The sequence below is a fragment of the Anthonomus grandis genome, chromosome 12, assembly GCF_022605725.1.
Source record: "Anthonomus grandis grandis chromosome 12, icAntGran1.3, whole genome shotgun sequence".
In the NCBI taxonomy this organism is placed as follows: Eukaryota; Metazoa; Arthropoda; class Insecta; order Coleoptera; family Curculionidae; genus Anthonomus; species Anthonomus grandis.
The window spans coordinates 532,508-555,125 of record NC_065557.1 but is presented as its reverse complement, the minus strand read 5'-3'; the positions used below and the strand labels follow the sequence as shown (position 1 = coordinate 555,125).

Below are 22,618 nucleotides of genomic sequence, written 5' to 3'. Positions count from 1 at the left end.
TTCTCATTTATAAAGTGGATATATGGTCATTCTATTAGTAATAATGACTCTTATGAAACTCCTATTAATATTTGGTGCATAAGCTAGATAAGATTGCCAAAGGAGATTACTTTGAACTTTTAATAACTAAGCATCTCATAGATCCTAAGCCCCACTTCTCAATAAAATAAAGAAAGGAAGTAATATTCCTGAGGGATGAATAATCACCCATTGATGCATTATTCATCACAATCAAACAAAAGACCACACTCATAACCTCTCACAGCATACAAGTCATAATTATGATGATTTAAATTAGACCCTTAATAAATATTGAATAAAACAGAGAAAACTCTTTAAAATTTATCTCAGGCGGACATTGGGGCTTAGTTAGGGTAGGTCACAGATCCCGACTAAAGCCAGACGCGGCGCGGTAAAGGGGGAAAAACAAATCCATAATTGTGACCTTAAACTTTAAACCGTAAAATGGGGAATTTACTGGCTGCACCGTCGAATATAAATTTACCTGGGCACCGTAACGCATCTCGTGTTGTGGTTCTGCGAGGAAATCGCCCGTTCGAGCTCCTCCAGGGCCCCCGATTTCTTTAATTTCTTCACCAACGACTTGACGGCCTTTTCGCACCATTTGTCATCCGAATCGGAGCCTTTTTTCCAGCCGAGGAGGCGCCGCACCACCGGCGGATTGAACGACGGCAACATTCCGTTCATCTTTTTTATGAAAAACGCATTAAATCAAATGGGGGTACCGAGCGGGGGGCCCGTGTATGTCTTTTAAAATTATTAAATTAACGCGTTTATTCCACCGTTCATTTATTTATTATTTGGGGCGGCCATCTTGGTCTTGGTTCTTTCATCCGATTTGACAGATCGATTTTAATTGGAATAGAGTGGGACCGACTTATGGCGAACGCGTTGAAAAGAATAAGACAGAAATATTATCATTTCTTAGAAGAATATGACCTTGGAACATTTATGCTTAGGACACGACATACGGCTTGTATTTATTAATTAACATTTTTGTGAAAAGCCAAAGGGACGCGAAGGTAAAAACTATCCATGTTACAAAAACGGAAAAGTGTACTTAGTGCCACGGTCCACACCTGACCTTCCCTTGCCCTTCGTCTCATTGGAACAAACTAATGACGTATGTCTTGTAGCAGAAACTCACTTGTATGACAGTTGTTGACAATTTTGACATCTGTTGTGATGATATTGATTGAGGTTATGTATGCACGGTTTCTGGAGAAAAATTAGTGTTGTTTTGCCACGTAATTTTTAAGTCCTCCTCACGGATACACTAAAGCTTTATTAAATATTGAAGTAAGTAATCAATAAATAATAGATTTTAAGTTGTTACTGGGGTAAGTATTACTTTATAGCCAAAGAGTCCTGAATGTTATTTAGTATAATAGAACTTGTTGGCATGATACTCCAAGATTGAACACCCTTCTAATATAACAATATGCCTTAAACCCCCCTAGAAGTGGTACACTAGTGATAACACTGCTGAGAAAAACAATTTTTTTTAATTTCCGAGCAATCAAACTAACCACTGATACTGACCATTATTTCGTCTTTCAGAATGTTCACAGACATCCACTTGGCGGTACTCTCCAACGCCCTTGGCATAGTTTTATTCCTCTTGGTGGTCCTTTACCATTACGTTAACTCGAACCAGAGGCCCACAGTATAAAGTGATGGTCGTACACCGAGTTCCATGGCATTTTTAGTTTTTTAATTATCATAAGTTTGTATTAAAAGTATAAGAAGTGAGAAATAAAATGTAGGCTTGAGAAATATTATAGTGTTTTTTACTTGTTTAGGACATAAATTAGCGGAAGGGTTTTTTAAAGATAGATGGGTGAACGAATGAGTTAAAATTTAAAATTTTGAATAGAAGTATTGAAATTTTAGGAGTTATTACAGGTTATTCTGTCATTTAGGTACGTTTCTTAATTTTAGTACTTTCTTGGTCACCTAAGGCACTTTTAGAAGTCTGCTATTCGATATGTAACTACCGTGTAGAGAGAAAATATTAAATTCAATTATTATCAAGAGATAATTACATCTTGTGGACAAAGCATATTAATAATTACAAACTTGAAAAAACTAAAAAAATACGTACAAATTAAAACAGTCAAATAAAAATTGTCCGGTCCTAATAAACATAACACAACTTACAAATAATGGTGCTAAAACAGTTTTTAAATAATTACAATAAAAAGTAATACAGAAAACTCGCAGTCATACATCAACAACAAAATACCTAAACTAAAACGTAACATACTCACATCAAAGGAACACATTTCGACATAGGGTATCTGTGGATTTAAAACAAGCTTCTGAAACTATCGATAGAGATATTTTAATAAATAAGCTAAAGAGTTATGGTTTAAGGTCTAGCTGAAATTGATTATTAGTTTTCTTGAAGACTTATAGAAAAAGGTTAAAGTGGGAGACATTATTAGCAAGAAGATTAATTAAATGGAGTATTAATCTTACAGGGAAGTGTAGGACTCAGTAAGTAGTTATTTGGTTACACTCAAAACAGAATACAGATTCCATTTTGATGATGCATAGCTATATATTTTGTTATCATCAAACAAAAAACTAAAAAGAGGAGAAAAAAAAGGGTAAGAATTAACATAAAACAAGAATTTAAAAAAATCTTATCATGATAAACAGATAAGAATTCAAACGCAACAAATTCTCGCTAAATTAAAATTGAAATACCGGAAACGCGTAAATTGAAACGCTCTGATTGGTCACAAGTCGAAATTTCTGACACTGTTGACGTTGACAGATGACAGCGTTTCCTGTCACCTGTCACACTAATGTCAAAAATATCGTGAATGTGACGGCCGGCGAGCTTTAACGCGCGATTTTCTTTAAAAAAAAACGATTTTTTAACTTTCCTGCGATGGTGGTAATATGCAGGTTGTGCCTAAAAAGTCTCGACGCCATCACGACGGATTATTTTGATATTTTGTTCGGCGACGATCGTGGTTTAGCGCCGTACAATTACCTCGAAAAAGTGATACCAGAACTGGTACGTTTATTTAAATGTTTTACTAGTTTTTCATGCGTTTTGATTCGTAAGTTTGTGTGCGTGCCCTTAAGGAAGCCTTTTGGAATAATCCGGTGTAGGTAAGAAGAGTCAGGGTAGCTCGAGGACCTCAAAATCGAGCCGAAATAGGTGTAGTGAGATGAGAGGTCAATGACCTTTTATGTCTTTAAAGGTTACTTGATTTTACCCCTTTTATAACTCTTGGAAGGTTTCTAAGCAATTCCTGTAGATAAATAAGATGTTGAACAACCTAATGAGCTACTCAGTTATATCCTCTAGTGCAATACACTGTTTTTATTTCAGTATCTTAGTCTCACCGAGGCTCCCATACTATGTAAAGAATGTTACGACCAAACCAAGAAATTCTACTACTTTAAACAGTCTTGCCTCAAAACGGATCAACTGATTAGAATCTTTATGCGACATTTTCGCAGCTCTGGTAAAGTTAACCTGGAAAATGTGATCTCATACTGGAAGACGCAGTATCAGAAGAATCAGATTCCTTTCAAGGTGGATCAGGTTATGCTGGAAAAGATATTGGGATTGGGGGCGGAAAAACAGCCAGTCGCTGAGGGTGAGTTGCTAGTTTTGTCAAAAAGAATATTTTAAGTTTGATATTATAGATGAAAACAACTTTAAAGGCTTAACTGTAAACCTCGATATGGAAGAATTGAAAGAAAAAGAACTTACTGAACAAATAAAGAGAGAACTCTTGGGCAACTCGAAGTGAGTTGAACATCTAAAGAGAAACTCTAAATATAAAACATTAATTTATTCATTTTAGGTTTAAAAGATTAACAGATGCCCTGGACAGTTACATTATGGGTCGAGTGATTAATTACTCCTTTAAATCAACGTACGCGTTAATTCGTAAATCGACACATAAAGATATGAAGGAGGCCATACGTAAAACGGGCGATAAACACCTAATCAATCAAGAGAATAACTTAAAGTTATTCGATTTAATTTTAATAGAACAAGATCCGATCTGTGGACTGAAGATTATCAATTTGGCGAAACCGCTTCCGGTAAGGGTGTTGCGTAGGAAATCAAATGTCTTCACCGTATCTTCAGAACCCAAGGAGAGACCTAGAGAAGATTATTCCGGTATCTGTTATATGTTATCGGAAAAAACTCACCCGTTGCCGAAGGCCCAAATTCGAGTTAAACCGGTGACCACATTACAGGAACCCAAAAGTGTATCTTTAGAAACGCCCCAAACCAGTTGTCCAAGGTCAAAACTTGATAAAGGTAAGTTTTTTAGTTGTACTAGTTTGAGGTTATGTGAGGTATTTTATGAGGGTCTTTGACAGTATCTTGTCAATGGAAAACTAATTGTTAATTACTCTGAAAAGGTTGCAATTGCAAGGAAAGCTGTAAGGACCTTTTTGGTAAAGAAATTTCTCGGCTTTCAGATGAAACTAAAATCGATAAAATCCGTACAAGAGTTTTCAAAATATTGAGATTTTTGTAAAGCCTTTGACGGTATCAAGATTTTTTCAATCCATTGAAAAACTATTTAATTACTCGAAAACGGTTGCAATTACAAGGAAACTTGTAAGGGCCTTTTTTGTAATGAAACTCATCGACTTTCAAATGAAACTAAAATCAATAAAATCCGTACAAGAGTTTTCAAAATATTGAGATTTTTGTGAAGCCTTTGACATTATCGAGATTTTTTCAATCCATTGAAAAACTACTCAATTACTCGAAAACGGTTGCAATTACAAGGAAACTTGTAAGGGCCTTTTTTGTAATGAAACTCATCGACTTTCAAATGAAACTAAAATCAATAAAATCCGTACAAGAGTTTTCAAAATATTGAGATTTTTCTAAAGCCTTTGACGGTATCGAGATTTTTTCAATCCATTGAAAAACTGTTCAATTACTCGAAAACGGTTGCAATTAGAAGGAAACTTGTAAGGGCCTTTTTTGTAATGAAACTCATCGACTTTCATATGAAACTAAAATCAATAAAATCCGTACAAGAGTTTTCAAAATATTGAGATTTTTGTAAAGCCTTTGACGGTATCGAGATTTTTTCAATCCATTGAAAAACTACTTAATTACTCGAAAACAGTTGCAATTACAAGGAAACTTGTAAGGGCCTTTTTTGTAATGAAACTCATCGACTTTCATATGAAACTAAAATCAATAAAATCCGTACAAGAGTTTTCAAAATATTGAGATTTTTCTAAAGCCTTTGATGGTATCGAGATTTTTTCAATCCATTGAAAAACTATTCAATTACTCGAAAACGGTTGCAATTACAAGGAAACTTGTAAGGGCCTTTTTTGTAATGAAACAATTTGACTTTCAAATGAAACTAAAATCAATAAAATCCGTACAAGAGTTTTCAAAATATTGAGATTTTTGTAAAGCCTTTGACGTTATCGAGATTTTTTCAATACACTGAAAAACTACTTAATTACTCGAAAACAGTTGCAATTACAAGGAAACTTGTAAGGGCCTTTTTTGTAATGAAACTCATCGACTTTCAAATGAAACTAAAATCAATAAAAACCGTACAAGAGTTTTCAAAATATTGAGATTTTTGTAAAGCCTTTGATGGTATCGAGATTTTTTCAATCCATTGAAAAACTGTTCAATTACTCGAAAACGGTTGCAATTACAAGGAAACTTGTAAGGGCCTTTTTTGTAATGAAACTCATCGACTTTCATATGAAACTAAAATCAATAAAATCCGTACAAGAGTTTTCAAAATATTGAGATTTTTCTAAAGCCTTTGATGGTATCGAGATTTTTTCAATCCATTGAAAAACTGTTCAATTACTCGAAAACGGTTGCAATTACAAGGAAACTTGTTAGGGCCTTTTTTGTAATGAAACTCATCGACTTTCAAATGAAACTAAAATCAATAAAATCCGTACAAGAGTTTTCAAAATATTGAGATTTTTCTAAAGCCTTTGACGGTATCGAGATTTTTTCAATCCATTGAAAAACTACTCAATTACTCGAAAACGGTTGCAATTACAAGGAAACTTGTAAGGGCCTTTTTTGTAATGAAACTCATCGACTTTCAAATGAAACTAAAATCAATAAAATCCGTACAAGAGTTTTCAAAATATTGAGATTTTTGTGAAGCCTTTGACATTATCGAGATTTTTTCAATCCATTGAAAAACTACTCAATTACTCGAAAACGGTTGCAATTACAAGGAAACTTGTAAGGGCCTTTTTTGTAATGAAACTCATCGACTTTCAAATGAAACTAAAATCAATAAAATCCGTACAAGAGTTTTCAAAATATTGAGATTTTTCTAAAGCCTTTGACGTTATAGAGATTTTTTCAATACACTGAAAAACTATTCAATTACTCGAAAACGGTTGCAATTACAAGGAAACTTGTAAGTACTTTTTTTGTAAAGAAACTCATCAGCTTTCCTATGAAACCAAAATTAATAATTTTAACAGGTTTGCCGAAAAATGCCAAACAATCAAAAACAACCCTTCCCAGCACTACCAATCAACGAGATAATGAGGTTCCACTAAACATATTCACTAGAAACGAATCGTCAAATGTGGTGGGTAACGTAACTGTGCAAAATTCTTCAGATTTAGCACCGAATAACCCTGAAGAGACCCTTGACAATCCTCGAAACCCCTCTGAAAATACCGAAAGCGTGATGGACATTTACCCGGGGTCTCCTCAGACGGAAGACGATGGCGGTGGAGACCATTTTAGCGGTAAGTTAGATTTATAGAGATCATTAGTCGAATCATTAATGTGTAGAATCTACGATAGAACAACCGGAAGTAAACCAACCCCGGTCAAAAACGAACCAAAACAAAGCGAAAACGGCGGAAAAAACCGTCGATATCCGGTCGTTCCGGCGCAAAAGCGCGAAACAAATCAGACGGGACGCGAAAAAGGCGTCGTCGATCGACGAGTGGCCGCAGGACGTGAACTACTTCGAAAGTCCGTTACACAGGGACGTGTTACTGCTCTTCGCCAACTTCAACGTCGACGGCGACTATATAAACGACCACGACTACTTCCGGTCGCCGTACGGCACCACCCAAATGGTCGAGAACCAGTTTTGCGTTTGTATGTTGTGCGGTAAGAGACAGTTGGCCTGGACCCACGTCAAGGTACGTTAGTCGAACCGAATTTTTGCCGATTATGTGTCCCTGTTTTGGTTGGAATTATTGTAAGTAATGGGATTTCATTCGAATGGAAATTTTCAACGATTTTCCGTTTTTTTATGGAAAATAGAGTGTTTTGTTATAAAAGGAGCATCGTTTATTTTCGATAGATTTTGAAATGTTTGTTTATGAAGCAACACAATTAAAGCAATTTTTAAAAAGTGTATCTCGATTAAAAGTGTAAAAATGCTCAACTTTGACAGGCTGTCATTCGTGATCCGTCAAAGTTAGATATTTTAAATTTGGATTTTATTGTAAAAGAATGACGTAAAATTTCAATACAAGATACCTTTTATTGCTAAACATTAAAGCAACCAAATTACAGCAATTTTTGAGAAGCACGTTTTGCTCAATTAAAAGTGTAAAAACGCTCAACTTTGACAGGCTGTCATTCGTGATCCGTCAAAGTTAGATATTTTAAATTTGGATTTTATTATAAAAGAATGATTCAAAAATACAATAAAAGAAACTTTTTGTTGCTAAATCTTAAAGTAACGAAATTATAGCGATTTTTGAAAAGCAAGTTTTGCTCATTAAAATAGTGAAAATGGATTAACTTTGACAGGCTGTCATTTGTGATCCGTCAAAGGTAGATATTTCAACTTTGGATTTTATTGTAAAAGAATGATTTAAAATTGCAATAAAACAAACCTTTTTTTGCTAAACATTAAAGCAACAAAATTACAGCACTTTTCGAAAAGCATGTCTTACTCCATTGAAAAGGTAAATAGGCTCAACTTTGGCAGGCTGTCATTCACAACCTTTTAAAGCCACATATTTCAAATTTGAATTTTATTGTAGAAGGATGATATAAAATTGTAATAAAACAAACCTTTTGTTGCTAAAAATTGAAGCAATAAAATTACAGCAATTTTTGAAAAGCATGTTTTGCTCAATTAAATGTGTGACAAGGCTCAACTTTGATAGGATGTTATTTGTGACCTATCAAAGCCACATATTTTAATTTTGGATTTTATTATAAAAGAATGATTCAAAAATACAATAAAAGAAACTTTTTGTTGCTAAATCTTAAAGTAACGAAATTATAGCGATTTTTGAAAAGCATGTTTTTCTAATTAAAATAGTGAAAATGGATCAAATTTGACAGGCTCTCATTCGTGATCCGTCAAAGTTAGATATTTTAAATTTGGATTTTATTGTAAAAGAATGACGTAAAATTGCAATAAGAGAAACCTTTTGTTGCTAAACATTAAAGCAACAAAATTACAGCGATTTTCGAAAAGCATGTTTTGCTCATTAAAAGGGTGAAAATGGATCAACTCTGACAGGCTGTCATTCATAATTTATTAAAGCCACATACTTCAAATTTGGATTTTATTGTAAAAGAATGATTTAAAATTGCAATAAAACAAACCTTTTTTTGCTAAACATTAAAGCAACAAAATTACAGCACTTTTCGAAAAGCATGTCTTACTCCATTGAAAAGGTAAATAGGCTCAATTTTGACAGGCTGTCATTCATAACCTTTTAAAACCACATATTTCAAATTTGAATTTTATTGTAGAGGGATGATATAAAATTGTAATAAAACAAACCTTTTGTTGCTAAAGATTGAAGCAATAAAATTACAGCAATTTTTGAAAAGCATATTTTGCTCAATTAAAAGTGTGAAAAGGCTCAACTTTGACAGGTATATTCATGAAAAAGTCAAAAAATAAGAAATTACTTCTTTGATAAATAAGGGAAGTAACCTCAGCTGCTTTGAAGAAATAAGATATGACCTTTATTACCTGAAATAAATGAGCAATTAGTCCAACTTTCTGAAAACTGCCTGGAAGAAAGAAGATATAGGCCTCAAGGGGCATAGAAGAAACGAGAGAATATCTCAACTTTCTTAATTAATAATAATATTCTTTATTTTAAAATGCACAATAATTGATGTTAATATTTGCGTTTTAAACACTAATTTTTCGAAAAGGAGAAAATCACTCCATGCAAAAATGCATGTGGTGTTATTCCTAATAAGGGATAAATTATCCGAACTGTGTAAAAGCATTAGAAATTATTTCAATATTACTTCTAATAAATGAGAAAATAGTTAAACTGCCTGGAAAAAATGCAACAGTAATTTTTGAAAAGCGTCTCTAATTCCAATTAAATGGTAAAAATGGGTCAACTTTGACAGGCTGTCATTCATTACGTATCAAAGCCACATATTTCAAATTTGGATTTTATTGTAAAACAATGATGTAAAATTGCGATAAAAGAAACTTTTTGATGCTAAACATTGAAGCAACCAAATTACAGCAATTTTTGAAAAGCATGTTTTGCTTAATTAAAAGTGTAAGAACGCTCAATTTTGTCAGGCTGTCATTCGTGACCTGTCAAAGCCACATATTTTAAATTTGGATTTTATTATAAAAGAATGATTCAAAAATACAATAAAAGAAACTTTTTGTTGCTAAGTCTTAAAGTAACGAAATTATAGCGATTTTTGAAAAGCAAGTTTTGCTCATTAAAATAGTGAAAATGGATTAACTTTGACAGGCTGTCATTTGTGATCCGTCAAAGTTAGATATTTTAAATTTGGATTTTATTGTAAAAGAATGACGTAAAATTGCAATAAAAGAAACCTTTTGTTGCTAAACATTAAAGCAACAAAATTACAGCAATTTTTGAAAAGTGTGTTTTACACCTTTGAAAGTGTAAAATTGCTCAACTTTGACAGGCTGTCATTCATGACCTGCCAAAACCACATATTTCGAGTTGGGATTTTATGTTAAAATAATTATTTAAAATTACAATAAAAAAAACTTTTTGTTGCTAAACATTAAAGCAACAAAATTACAGCGATTTTCGAAAAGCATGTCCTCCTCTATTGAAAGTGTAAAAATGGCTCAACTTTGACAGACTGCCATTCATTACTTGTCAATGTCACATATTTCGAGTTTCGATTTTATTATAAAAGAATGATGTTAAATTACAATAAAACAAACCTTTAGTCGCTACAGATTACAGCAGCAAAATTAGAGCAATTTTTGAAAAGCGTGTTTTACACCGTTAAAAGTGTAAAATTGCTCAACTTTGACAGGCTGTCATTCATGACCTGTCAAAACCACATATTTCAAATTTGTATTTTCTGATAACAGAATGATTTAAAAATGCAATAAAATAAGCCTTTTGTCGCTAAACTTTAAGTTAACCAAATTACAGCAATTTTTGAAATGCATGCAAAAAATTATTAAGCTCTCCTTAACACCCTCACACTCAAATCAGCCCTACAGAGACCCTAAAATAAGGCCGTTATTTGTATGACAAGGTTACACTAAAACCCTCACTAACTTTTAACTTAAAATAGTAAGGTAGGGACAATTACAACCGAAATGGGACACACTACACGTATGTAGACTTTGTCTAGCTAAGGAAAGGTACAGCACGTGTTGTTCGGCTCGGTTGCGCAGTAAATTTGTTTACGCCTCGATTTGCATATAAACAGTGCCGTTACGTTAATTCTTATATTTGTGTTCTGTGCCTTTAAATTAAATTAAATTAAAAAAAGGCGCGCTACTGTCCCTAATCGCGCGTTATTAGGGGACGAAACTTGGCGCAGCTTTGAAACAGATGGTGGACCTTTTCTTAGCTAGACAAACTCTACACACATTAGAGCCGCTATATTCATTTTTTTAAATGAAAAACCGTTTCGTAGCACATGAAAACCCACGAGACGAGCTGTCGACTGTGCGGCGAACAGTTCGAGAACGTCTATCGTTTGAATTTGCACGCCTACAGTCACTTTTACTATTGCGTCGTGTGCAAAACGACCGTGTTTTACCACAGTTACTTCTACCACGCCAAAATCCATAGCACCAGTTATCTTAAACCGTAAGTTACTTAGTTCTTCCTGCTGGGACTTGTACATGTATATAGAGCATTTTAGAGCCTTACACTTATTTAAACGAGTGTTTTTTTTTTTTAATTTGCTTGATTCGTATTTAATGCTTTTGCAGAATAAATCGGTTGCAAATGAACAAAAACGCCAAAAAAACGGAAAACAAACGACCCACATTGGAGCCGAACTGTGTCCTAAAACTGCTCGAGGACCACAGCGAGACTGCAAACGAAAAACGCGCCAATTCAGGTTTATTTAATTATAAACGATATTCTAATAAATGCCTTTTTAAAAAAAATTTTAGCGGTTTCACCGGCCAGTTCGAGCACCGAGAGCGCCACCTCGGAATCGAGCGAGCACCAACGATTGACGTTAAGCGACTTATTAAACGAGCCGGTGACGTCAACGCCGCCGGAAATGATTTTATTAACCGAAGAGGAGACGGAGGAACTGTGCAGCGGTAAAACGGCGAAGCATCGGTACGCGGAAACCCCGCTGAAGTCTGTCAAAGATGTTTTAGCGGATATTAGACGTCAGGCAGTGGTCGATGACGTTCGCTTACGTGGTGAGAGCCTCAAATGTTAATTAATTCAGTTCGTTATCGGTTATAAGGGAGTTAAAGGCATGTCATGTATTGTTTCTTCTGGGCAGTTGGAGCCGAAATAAAAATAATATTTCCTTTTCAAGTTTCTTTGAGGCACTTAGAGTCAAAGTCAAAACGTTTTTTTATTAAACAAATTGTGCACAGGGTCGGTTAAATGGAGGCAAAGTTGCGCAATTTGGAGCTTAATAAAATGACGTTTAAAAATGATTTAAAGGGTTGGATACTTCCGGAGTTATCCGAAAAAAAAACGAAATTTGTCAAAATCATTTTTACCTTCTACCGACTTTATTTAAAGAGACATCGGAAAAGTAAAAACAGTATCATCATGAATATGAATTAACGAAATACAGGGTATTTCATAATTTTGATTTATATATAAAACAGAGTTGATGATAATTTCTCAGATAAACTTGTTAACAAATCCCATTGAGTTCTTATAGGAAATAGTAGAAGGAGTAATCGGACATGCAAGTGCGATACCTCATTTTAAAGACAATTAAAAATACTTTTTAAAAACGAGAAAATCCAAAATGGCGTCCATAAGAAAAAATAAAGTTGATGATGCTCGAAAAAAAAAACGAAACGTCGCACAGTGCTTCGAGTATATAGGACCTTGGGACAAAATTCGGTTACTTTTATTGGGCTAAGCGTAACGCTCCGAAACTTATGCAACTTCGTACCAATAAAAGGCCCTTTTATTGAAAGAATTTAATATCTAATGTCACAGGGAAATATGCGACCAATACATTAAGAGCTGGACAAATAAAAATGTTGCTTTTTAGTTTTTTTATAAAAACAATAACAGTAACTTGCCGATTTACCCCTATGAAAATTAAATTATTTACTTTTAATAACAACAATGCAATTACATAGCAAATTTAAAGTACACGATATCTATAACTTCCATAAGTGTAAAAGTTGATTTCTTTTACACTTTTTTTTCTTTTTTTCTTTCGTATAATATATTTTTCGACTTCCCGGTTTCGATTCTCATTTTTCTTTCAAGTGACTGCCCTTTGCGATGAGATAATGGGCTCTGATGTTAAAAAGTAGTCTTTTTAATAGATCCATATTACATTTTGTTCTAGAATACTTGCGGATGTGAAATAATCGATATTTTCTTGCCTCTTTATGTGTCGCTTCTAAAGCATCCTCGGAAAGTTGTCCTATAGGTAAAGAAAATGAATCAAGTATTTCAGATCCCTGTACCAGAACCTTATGCAAGCTACTTGGCATGTAATACCAATTATATAAATCTAAATATAATTGTTTAGTCTCATCTAAAAGTTTCCTAAACTCTAGTACCTGAATGTACAGCCACTAGAAAAAGTTCCAAGAATAGTCGAAAAATTTATTATAAAACACTTGTCTATTCCTCTTATTTCAAGTCTGGATCGTAAAAAAAGCGTCTAGCTGTATTGCCATCGTTGCTTGACCCGTATCCTTGCTTTGGTTTGTCCACAATCAGGCCCATTTTTTATTTAAAATCTGACTGTATTTTCTTTTTGTTGTTTTCCACTATTTTTTATTTTCTGCTCCTTTAACTTGCCAAGATCGATAACTAATGTGAAGTAAGCACTCAAAAAATTTTATCCGGCAATGTAAGGTGGACAAACCAAAGCTGTAGTTTTCTACTTTTGAAGGACGGTTGGTATTTGGAAAATTCATTTCTTTCGGACTTGATCCACAGATGATGCGTTTGTGTCAGAGAGAATATTTGCTACACTACCATCCATCATAGTGAACAACATTTTAAATGATACTATACAAGTATAGTCGGATTACCGAACAGATGGAATAAATGATGCCCGCCCATCGATGCAACCTTGGCAGATTTAGACGAGGAGAATTATGCCTACTTATTAAATTATTTTACCGTATGGGTCCAAACCGATTTTGAGGTTGTGCCAGGTAATGATATAATAATCCCTTTTAAGTATTTTGTTATGCAAAGTTATGTTAATATATTGGGGTTTACCGAAAAGGGATAGGTAATCCTTTTAAGTAATCGTGCCAGGTCAAACATTTAGGGTGTAATTGGCCAGGTTCATTAGAGCCGAGCGCTACCTGAGCGCTAGAAGTTTTGCCTATAATTGTAAGGACCAATAAAAATTGTCATACCTGAGCAATAGGCTTGAGCGAAGTCGTGAATTTGAATTCACGGGTATAACTGTTAACAAGATGTTCTATTCACTGTGAATATAACCTGTGAACGTGAATTCACGATTGAGCGCCGGTTGGCGAGTTTGCCTATCGTGTAGTTTAATATCATGGCAGTGAATTCGCCTAATAATAAGAAAAGTATTACTATTATTCTGTGTTTATTGTGTTAAGGATAGTTCATACCCAGATACAAATATTAAGGGGGCTAAAAGTAAATAAAGATTGGAGACAATATCATTGACAATGACAACAATGATTCATTGTTGTCACATTTGGAAAAATATGTACAATAAAAATAATTTATAAAAAATAATTGTTCTCTCGTTTTTCCCCACAAACCAGAGAGACTGATAGATGATGGGAGTCAGATAGTCTGTTTAACGACGGCCAATCCCTGATGAATGAGTTACTTCTTTTGGTTAATTTCAACGCGCATTCGTTTGTCTTTATGTGAACGCGCCTTTCTCATTCACATTTTGATATTTCACAGTTTATTTTTAAGTTGTCATCAAGTCGTGAATGTGATTTTTTATTCACAGTGAATGATTCACAGGTAGTGAAATTTTGCTCAACCCTACTGAGCAACAATCGAGCGCTCAGGGAGCGCTTTTTTAACTAAATTAACAAAAAAATAAACACAATCTCAACTTTCCAATATTGCGAAGATTCAAATATTCGAATAGCAGAAAATTCAACCAAAACGATCTAAAGCCGCTCGACTAATAAAATTAAATAAAACCCCAAGTCATGAACCCTATCGAGGCTCTAGGCCACACCTCAGGCGCAGAACGATCGCGTGACCACTCCATCTGTTCGGTAACCCAAGTATAGTTCCGTTTTGAAATTTTAAAATAAAATTATTAAGGTCATTAATTTTATTTTTAATTTCTTGTTCTTCATTGCGCACTAGCTCTTTATTCTCTTTTTAAAATATGAATTTAAAAGGTCGACAAAAAAGTGTAGATGATGAACGAGAATTAACCCATATATCTTTTTTACTTTTTACATCACGTAGTCGTAAGGGAACGAAAGCCTCTGAAAACATATTATATTCATCTGTCAAAGATATATCGGAAAATTTTTGCTGGTATTGGCTACGGCCAGAACTACCATCAAAACCATATTTGCATATCAGCTCCACTTGTCTATTCTCTTGTATATATGCTATTTTAATAATGCTTGGAGCTGTTGAATTTAATATGTCTTGTAAATTTACTTCTGCTGAAATTTCGGTGATGCAAACTTGGAAAAATATGTACTCCGAGCGCAATAAATTGTATTTTCTTTCTGATAACTGATAAATCAAGATCTAAATAGAGAGCTAGTGCCTGATAAGAAGTAAGAGATGAATGTGGCGGCGATGAACTACTTACAAGTTGTGCAGCATAAAAAATTTCATCAGATGTTCTGCCAGCAATGATTTTTTAAGCGCGCCGAAGTTTCGTCCGCTTTGAAGACTCAGTAAATGGTTTTAGCGGCCTACCACGCATACGGGATGGACCAGCGACTTCTAAGTTTAAATTGACTTTTCTTCCGCCTATTAAACATTCTGGTAATGGTAACTCGGTTTGTAACCAAATTTTATTTTTTTCCATAAATCTGACACGATTTCGCGATGCTATACTCTATTTTTTATTAAAATGAAGGCAAATAATTCTGCTCTGCTTGGTGAAGTGAGTTTTAACATGAGGCGAGGGATTGCTCAAATTTTAAAGGGAATGGATTTTTTCATAAATAAATAGTTTTGGATTTTGATTCCGATGTTCTAGCCATGTCTCAAAAAGATGCGCTTTCTTTATTGATTTAACATCCTCTGAAAAAAAAATATTTAAAGCTTCGTCGCAGACTGAAGATACGAAATGATAATATATAAATGTATTAACAATAAAATGTAAGAATTACAAATGGTTTTAAGAGGCTTTTTTTATATGCCTTTTTAAAGCTTTAAATTTTAAGAGAAATATAAAATAATTGCAAACTACTTTTACATTTATTATGGTTAAATGATAAACGACTTTTAAATTTTTTAATACATGATATTAAAGTACATACCTTGTTGTACACTGTCCATGTTTAAAAAAGATTTCAACTTTTAACCGCTTGTATTGAAACACCAACAAAGTATACTCAAGTTTTAATAACAAAAAGGTACTGGTCAACACACGAGATTTTATTATTTTTGGCGCAAAATATTTATAAACAAAAAATGCTATTTGCGATAAAATTTTTGTGGAATAGTGGCTATTTGTTTGTGATCTTTAAGATAAGGTATTTAAATACTTCTGAAAAACAAGTCACTTTTTCGATTTTTGTCCATTGGTCGAAGCACTGTGCGTCGGATTATTTTTTTTTTGAGTCATGTTGTAGAGCATAAAAAGTGGCAATGAAAAACTGTTTTTAGTTTTCCGATGTTTCTATGAATAAAGTCGGTAGAAGGTAAAAACGATTTTGATAATTTTTTTTTTTTTGGATATCTCCGGAAGTATCCGGAATTTTAAATTTTTTTAAACGTCATTTTATTAAGCTCCAAATTGCGCAACTTTGCCTCCATTTAACCGACCCCGTAACTCTTACGGTTTCCGAGATCCCAATGAGGTGCTCGAATTTAGGTCATCCTGTACATATTACACATAGAAAAAAATGTCACCATTAAACAATAAGAATCATTAAAAAAAACGATATTGAGTCCTACAAAAGTATATTTTTTAATGCAAAAAGGAAAAACACGCTTAAAATTTATTTATTTATTAAACACAAAATCAAAATAAAAAAAAATCAGAAACAGTTTTATTGGCATTTAGAAATACAAACAATTACGCAAATAATATGCTTTTAAAGATTGAACAATAATTAACCACTATTTACAGGCCCGTTTCTGGCAGGTATGCAGCGAATGCACTGCACGCAGGCGGCAAAAGTTAGGGGCGCACATTTGATCTCGCACCGACACGTCTGTCATAAACAAAGTCCATTTTTTATTATAATTTTCGTAAAAGCAGGAGACTTATATTATGTAGAATACTACTATTATCTATATAATGGAAGTCAAAAGAAAAACAATATCAATGTTTATAAGTTTAAGGGGACATTGATTAGTGCAAGAACGGGAAAAAATGAATATTATCAAAAGCAACCGCGTCGGTTTTAAGTCGATAGCGGCACCTTTGGAGTCGGACTTTGTTTATTGTTTTTTTTTGGGCGGCTGTATTATTTATTTTTTAAAAGCCCATAAAGAAAAGCCACGTGCGACTCAGAATAAAAATAATTTTTGCTTGTTTTCAGTATTAGTATTCATTTAGCAACGGAAACCCTAGTCAAATATTTAAATAAAAACGTAGTCAGTTTAATGTTTAGTTAATAATATTGATTTAATATTTACATATTTTGTTTTTGAATTTAGTGTTTGGCAAAGTGAGTATTGCAAGTAAGTATGTATTATTTCTAATAAAACTGATTATCAATAAATTTTAAATATGATAAATGTTAATATAAAATTAAATAAACTCATGTAAAAGGTTGGAAATTTGAATTTTTATAAAGTTGTTTTAGTTATCATTTATGTATTTTAATTGATTTATAATACAAAAAATTAAAACTACAACTCGTTAAATAAGTTTTTGCAAAAAAGTGTTGGACGATTGTATAAAAAATAGTTCTTGCTAATAAATTGATATACATACATATGTATATGTATTTATAAATTTGACTTAATAATTTATGAATAATTAATGTATAATTAACATTATTTTAAATCCAGGCTCCTGAGATCTCTCGCACTTGATCTTTTTTTTCTTTTTTGAATTAGAAAATGAGTGACGACACAAGAAAAAAATTATCCGGCGCTCAGAACAAAAAAACGTAGATTGGAGAGAGAATCAGAGAATGAAAAACTCAAGGGATCTATAACAAAGTTTTTAGGAGTAAAGTGTTGCGAATCTGAATTCATTACCATCGAATGCTGAGCCCTCCCCGACTCTACCTGAACAATTACACATTGATGATCAGCAGCCATCAACGTCTACTGAACAAGAAGATATTTTAGAAACAAACACTAATAAAGGGAATGTTACTGAAGCGGTCATAGCAGTAGATGTTGATTTTTCCGATCCCGCTAAGTGGCCAAATCTTGTAGGTCACCGTTTAACTGAAATAATTGTCTCAAAGGGCGCTATTTAGATTACAGAAAACTTCCCCGTCGATAAAACTGGCAGAAAATGTTCAACCACGCAATATATGATAACATTGGGCAAAAGCGAGAAAGTAAATACGGATAGGTTAGTTTATTCAAAAAAAGTAAATGCTGTTTTCTGTATTTTTTGTAAAATATTTAGTCTGCAGTCTCATAAATTAATGTTTGGTTATTCTAATTGGAGACACTTATCTGTTAATCTCACTCGTCACGAAAATAGTATGGAACATCTGAAATGCGCACAAAATGGGTATGAACTAAAAACTCGTTTGGTTAAAAAATGTACTATTGATCAAGTACAGCAAAAGCATTTTGAAATGGAAGAAGAACGATGGCGTGCGATTATTAAAAGAATGATTTGTATTGTACAGTATTTAGCTGGTCAAAATTTAGCGTTTAGAGGCGACAGTCAAAAACTTTACGACCCTAATAATGGAAATTTTTTAAAATTAATTGAAATGTTAGCAAAATTCGATTCAGTTATATTGGAACATTTAAATAATATTAGAACATCTAAACAACTAAACCAAAATATGCCTCATTATTTGGGAAATACTTTTCAAAATTAATTAATTAGTTTACTATCAAAAATAGTTCAGCGTGAAATTTTAAACTGACTAAAAACAGCAAAATATTACTCTATAATTTTAGATGAAACTCCTGATGCTAGCCATGTTGAGCAGCTTACTTTTGTTATACGATTTGTTCATTGTTCATCACAAGAAGTCGAAATTAGGGAACATCTTTTAGGATTTTTTCAAGTTACAAATACAACAGGCGAAGGACTTTTCACATTTTTAACGAAACAAATACTTCCAAAATTTGATATAGATTTACAGGATATGAGAAGTCAGGGCTACGGTAATGGTGCAAATATGTCTGGTAAACATGTATGTCTTCAAACTCAAATTCGAAATGTTAATGCCAGAGCAATGTTTGTGCCTTGTTCAGCCCACACAATAAATTTAACCGTTAATGATGCAGCTAAAATTACATGTTGGTTTTTTTCCATTATCTAAGAGTTGTTCAACTTTTTTTCGGCTTCGCCTTACAGATGGGACATTTTAAAAAAGAATTTATCAAATTTGACGCTAAAATCAGTAAGTGAAACAAGATGGGAAAGCAGAATTAATGCTATTTGTCGTTTGGTTGATGAATAGCATTAATATTTATTCGTTTAAGATATCAATTATATGAAATTTGTGTAAGTTTACATTATTTAAAAGAAGATAATTCAAGAGATATGAATACGAAACACATAACAACTTTTAAATTTATTTGTTCTCTTGTAATTTGGCATGATTTCTTATTAAAAATTAATATGATGAACAAGATGCTCCAAAATCCAAATTTAAATTTGGATAAATGTTATAAAGGAGTCAAAAATTTTATTAGTTATTTTACTGAAAAACGGTCAGATAATGATTTTGATGTTTTTATCAGTAAGGCTGTAGCAGAAGCCCACAAGATTGATTACGACAAAAAAAAAACAAAAATCAGTTTATCAACTACTGATGAAACTGTTTTCGATCCAAAACAACAATTTAAAATAAATTTTTATTATCAAATTTTGGATACCACAATTCAATCTTTACAAAGACGTTTTGAGGGAATTTCTCAACTTAATGATTTATTTGGGTTTTTATGCAATTTTCAAAATTTAGATTCAGAAGTAATAAGATTATCGTGCATGGATTTAGACATAGCTTTGCAAATTCAAAAAGAAGAAAAGATATATAAAGACGTTGATGGAATCGATTTGCATAATGAAATCGTGTCTTACAAAACTCTAAAACAGATGCAGACTCACCTATAAACGTTTTAAATTATATTACCAAAAATAATCTAATATCTTTGTTTCTAAATTTATGTATAGCCCTCAGAATATTTTTGTATTTACCTATATCGGTGGCGTCGGGAGAAAGAAGTTTCTCGAAATTAAAAATTATAAAAAACTATTTAAGAACTTCTATGTCCCAAGAACGATTATTGGATTTAGCAATTATCTCGATTGAAAACCAGATTTGTGAAGCCATTGATCACAATGAAATGATAAACGAGTTTGCATCTTTAAAAGCCAGACGTATTTTATTGTAATGTGTATTTGTTTCTCATATCCTTGCTTTATATGTATATTATAAATTAGTTAATAGATGTTTTTGCTTAGAATTTGTTTCTATTTGATAACTTTTTGTATTAGTATTAATTGATAACCTGTTTACTCATATGTAATTAACTTTAATAAAAATACATTATTTTTAAATACCTATATGCATACATATTATTTTTAATTACTATTTTAAAAATAAATATAAGGGGCGCCAAAATATATTATGCACGCAGGCGCTTGACACCCCAGGAACGGGCCTGACTATTTATCATGAATAAATATATTTTCTAGTAAGTCATTTATTAACACCTCATTTTCCTCCAAACTTTTCGGAGTAATTTCTCACTTTTGACGCCATTTATTCGTATATTTTCGATATAAATACAATCTTTTTGGCGTGATTGAATAAAAAATGTTTCTAGTCTTGTCTGTTCCACTGAATTCACCGAATATTTCTTTTTAATTTGCAGGACGTCCAAAGCAAGAAAACCCCAAAGAAACGGTAAAAAAATCGAATAAAACCCGCCTGAAACGGCAACCTAAGCGCAGAAAACGCAAAAACAAAGATTCCCTCGACGCTTATGTCATAAAGAAACCCAAGAGGTATGTTAAGAAGTCCAAAAAGTCTGAAACGGCGTCTCCTCATGGCGACGTATCACAGTCGAAACGTTCGAAAAACAAAGAGATATCCTCAGAAAACTTTGCTGCAGCACCGTCTACTTCATGTGAAAAACTCACGCCGCCTGAGAATGAGTTGAGACCAGAAATGGTTGATCCTGGTCTCCACCGGTCAAAAGTGACATCCGAGGCGCAAAATCCGGTTAAAACTTCCGCAACAGAATCATTTTCTTTGGGGGAACAGTCTGATGTACCCATAGGTTCAAAGACACCCGGGATTTTGGGAAGAAAGTCCGGGACATGCAAGAAGAGCGTATTTAGGCCGGAAATGAATCAAACAACTGACTCAAATGATATAATAGCTAATTTTGCACCGGAAGTGGACGAATCTGAAGCTGAAAATCTTAATAAACCTTCCTTAAAAAACCCTATAGAAGGGGAGTCAAATGTTCCTGTGCGACCCAAATCCAGAACTCGTAAGAAGAGTATGAGTACGGAAGAGCATCTTAACGAACCCAAACAGAAGAAACGTCGGAAGAGCACGTTTGAGCCAGACGAAACTTGCGTGGCCGAGAAGCCCAAAATGTGCCGTAAAAACATAATTGCTCCTGATTTAACCGCTCTGGAACGGAAATGTGACGACTTACCCTCCATATTAAGCAGCGTCAAAAGTCGGCGCCGACGCAATAGCATCTATCAAAAACCCAGAAGTGACTTGAAGGAACCGGAGAAACGTCTGGTGGTGATTCTGGAAAAAGTTCCGTGTCTGGAGACGTTACAGTTGGCTTATATGGTGGAACAATTGAAGGAGCGGTCCTTGCAAGCGATCGAGTTTCAAAAGATGAGGAATATGAGTGAGAGAGAGGGACAGTAAGAATATGTTGTAGAGAGAGGGAGAGATATGGTTGTTGGTTAAACTGAAAAAAGAATTACAAACGGCTAAATGGCGCATCAGGTCTTCCCTGAATTCTGGCGTCTTGTTTTGTCATAAAGAAACTCTGACAACAACGGATTTGCGTGCAAATTTAGCCGCTTGCAGAGGACAATGTTGCCACATTACTTCAAATGTGGTCAATTAAATGACAATTTTTTTTTCTGTGATCCATGTTCAAAAGAAAAACCGCATGCGGCGCTTTTTTGTACGAAACATTGGTAATCAAAATGTTAAGCTGTTTAAAGGGAATACTAATTTCCTCCCACGCTAAAATTGTAGTGGCAACATTGTGTGACCTCCAAAAACCACGAACGTTGACGTTGACAGGTGACGTTTGACGTAACACCAACTGGAACCACAACTTTCTTGCAACAAAAAACACGCTCTCCAGTTTTCTGTGATTTTTTTTTGTGATATTAATGTTACTCACATTGAGAAAACCATATATAATTAATTCTTGTTTTATTAATTTTTCTGCTGACCCCAGTTCTACATTGAGGGATAGTGAGCAGTTCAATTTAATTTCCTAATTATTTGAATAATTTTGTTTTTGTTACGATGTTTATTGTTTAATAAAATACTACGTTTTGTTAATTGTTTTTGTTGGTATTCAAGTCAGGAATGTGATTACTCTCCATGTCAAGCCATTGACAGGCATTATAGGTCAATTATGAGGAGGCGGCAACGTTGTCACTTTTCAGATGTGCCCATGTTCATATTTGAAAGAGTACTTAGTAGATTTTTTATTTTATGCTCCCTTTGTGTGTCGAAACAATAGCAACGTTGTAATAGATGCGCTACGATTGACAGCTCGTTAGAATTGGTACAATCATGTGTATGAATAAATTATGTCAAATCTTTGACAGGTAACTGGTAACGTTGGTAAACTCCGCTAATAAACGCCTCAGCTTCATCTG

General features: G+C 33.5%; 3 protein-coding genes across 6 annotated transcripts in view; 2 read left to right on the top strand and 1 right to left on the bottom strand.

Moving 5' to 3' along the window:
- LOC126742858 (mothers against decapentaplegic homolog 3) overlaps nt 1-860 on the bottom strand; it is a 28,941-nt gene extending 28,081 nt beyond the window's left edge. The window contains exon 1 of the mRNA XM_050449673.1: nt 506-860. Within this exon, the coding sequence (XP_050305630.1) occupies nt 506-708 (203 nt within the window). The 5' untranslated portion in view covers nt 709-860. The remainder of the gene's footprint in view (nt 1-505) is intronic.
- Nucleotides 861-1,581: 721 nt separating this feature from the next.
- On the top strand, nt 1,582-1,799 carry LOC126743086 (dolichyl-diphosphooligosaccharide--protein glycosyltransferase subunit 4). The gene has a single exon (XM_050450036.1). It carries the CDS (start codon nt 1,583-1,585, stop codon nt 1,691-1,693), a length of 111 nt encoding a protein of 36 aa, XP_050305993.1. The 5' UTR covers nt 1,582; the 3' UTR covers nt 1,694-1,799.
- A 1,025-nt stretch (nt 1,800-2,824) lies between these two features.
- LOC126743346 (uncharacterized) lies at nt 2,825-22,295 on the top strand. Of its 4 annotated transcripts, none has more exons than XM_050450385.1 (10): nt 2,825-3,049; nt 3,371-3,641; nt 3,709-3,793; nt 3,852-4,318; nt 6,502-6,774; nt 6,821-7,179; nt 10,901-11,076; nt 11,202-11,332; nt 11,388-11,648; nt 20,620-22,295. In XM_050450385.1, exons 1-10 carry the CDS (start codon nt 2,921-2,923, stop codon nt 21,639-21,641), a joined length of 3,174 nt encoding a protein of 1,057 aa, XP_050306342.1. In that variant the 5' UTR covers nt 2,825-2,920; the 3' UTR covers nt 21,642-22,295. The 4 variants fall into 4 exon arrangements, with proteins under 4 accessions (XP_050306342.1, XP_050306340.1, XP_050306341.1 ...); XM_050450383.1 differs by having other exon boundaries at nt 3,691-3,793; XM_050450384.1 differs by having other exon boundaries at nt 2,826-3,049; nt 3,691-3,793; nt 6,833-7,179.
- Nucleotides 22,296-22,618: the final 323 nt, after the last annotated feature.

Coding starts and splice junctions, on each gene's coding strand:
- LOC126743346 (XM_050450383.1), top strand. CDS start 2,921: ATGGTGGTAATATGCAGGTTGTGCCTAAAAAGTCTCGACGCCATCACG. Junction 3,050..3,370: donor AAAAAGTGATACCAGAACTG/GTACGTTTATTT, acceptor TTTTTATTTCAG/TATCTTAGTCTCACCGAGGC. Junction 7,180..10,900: donor TGGCCTGGACCCACGTCAAG/GTACGTTAGTCG, acceptor ACCGTTTCGTAG/CACATGAAAACCCACGAGAC.
- LOC126743086 (XM_050450036.1), top strand. CDS start 1,583: ATGTTCACAGACATCCACTTGGCGGTACTCTCCAACGCCCTTGGCATA.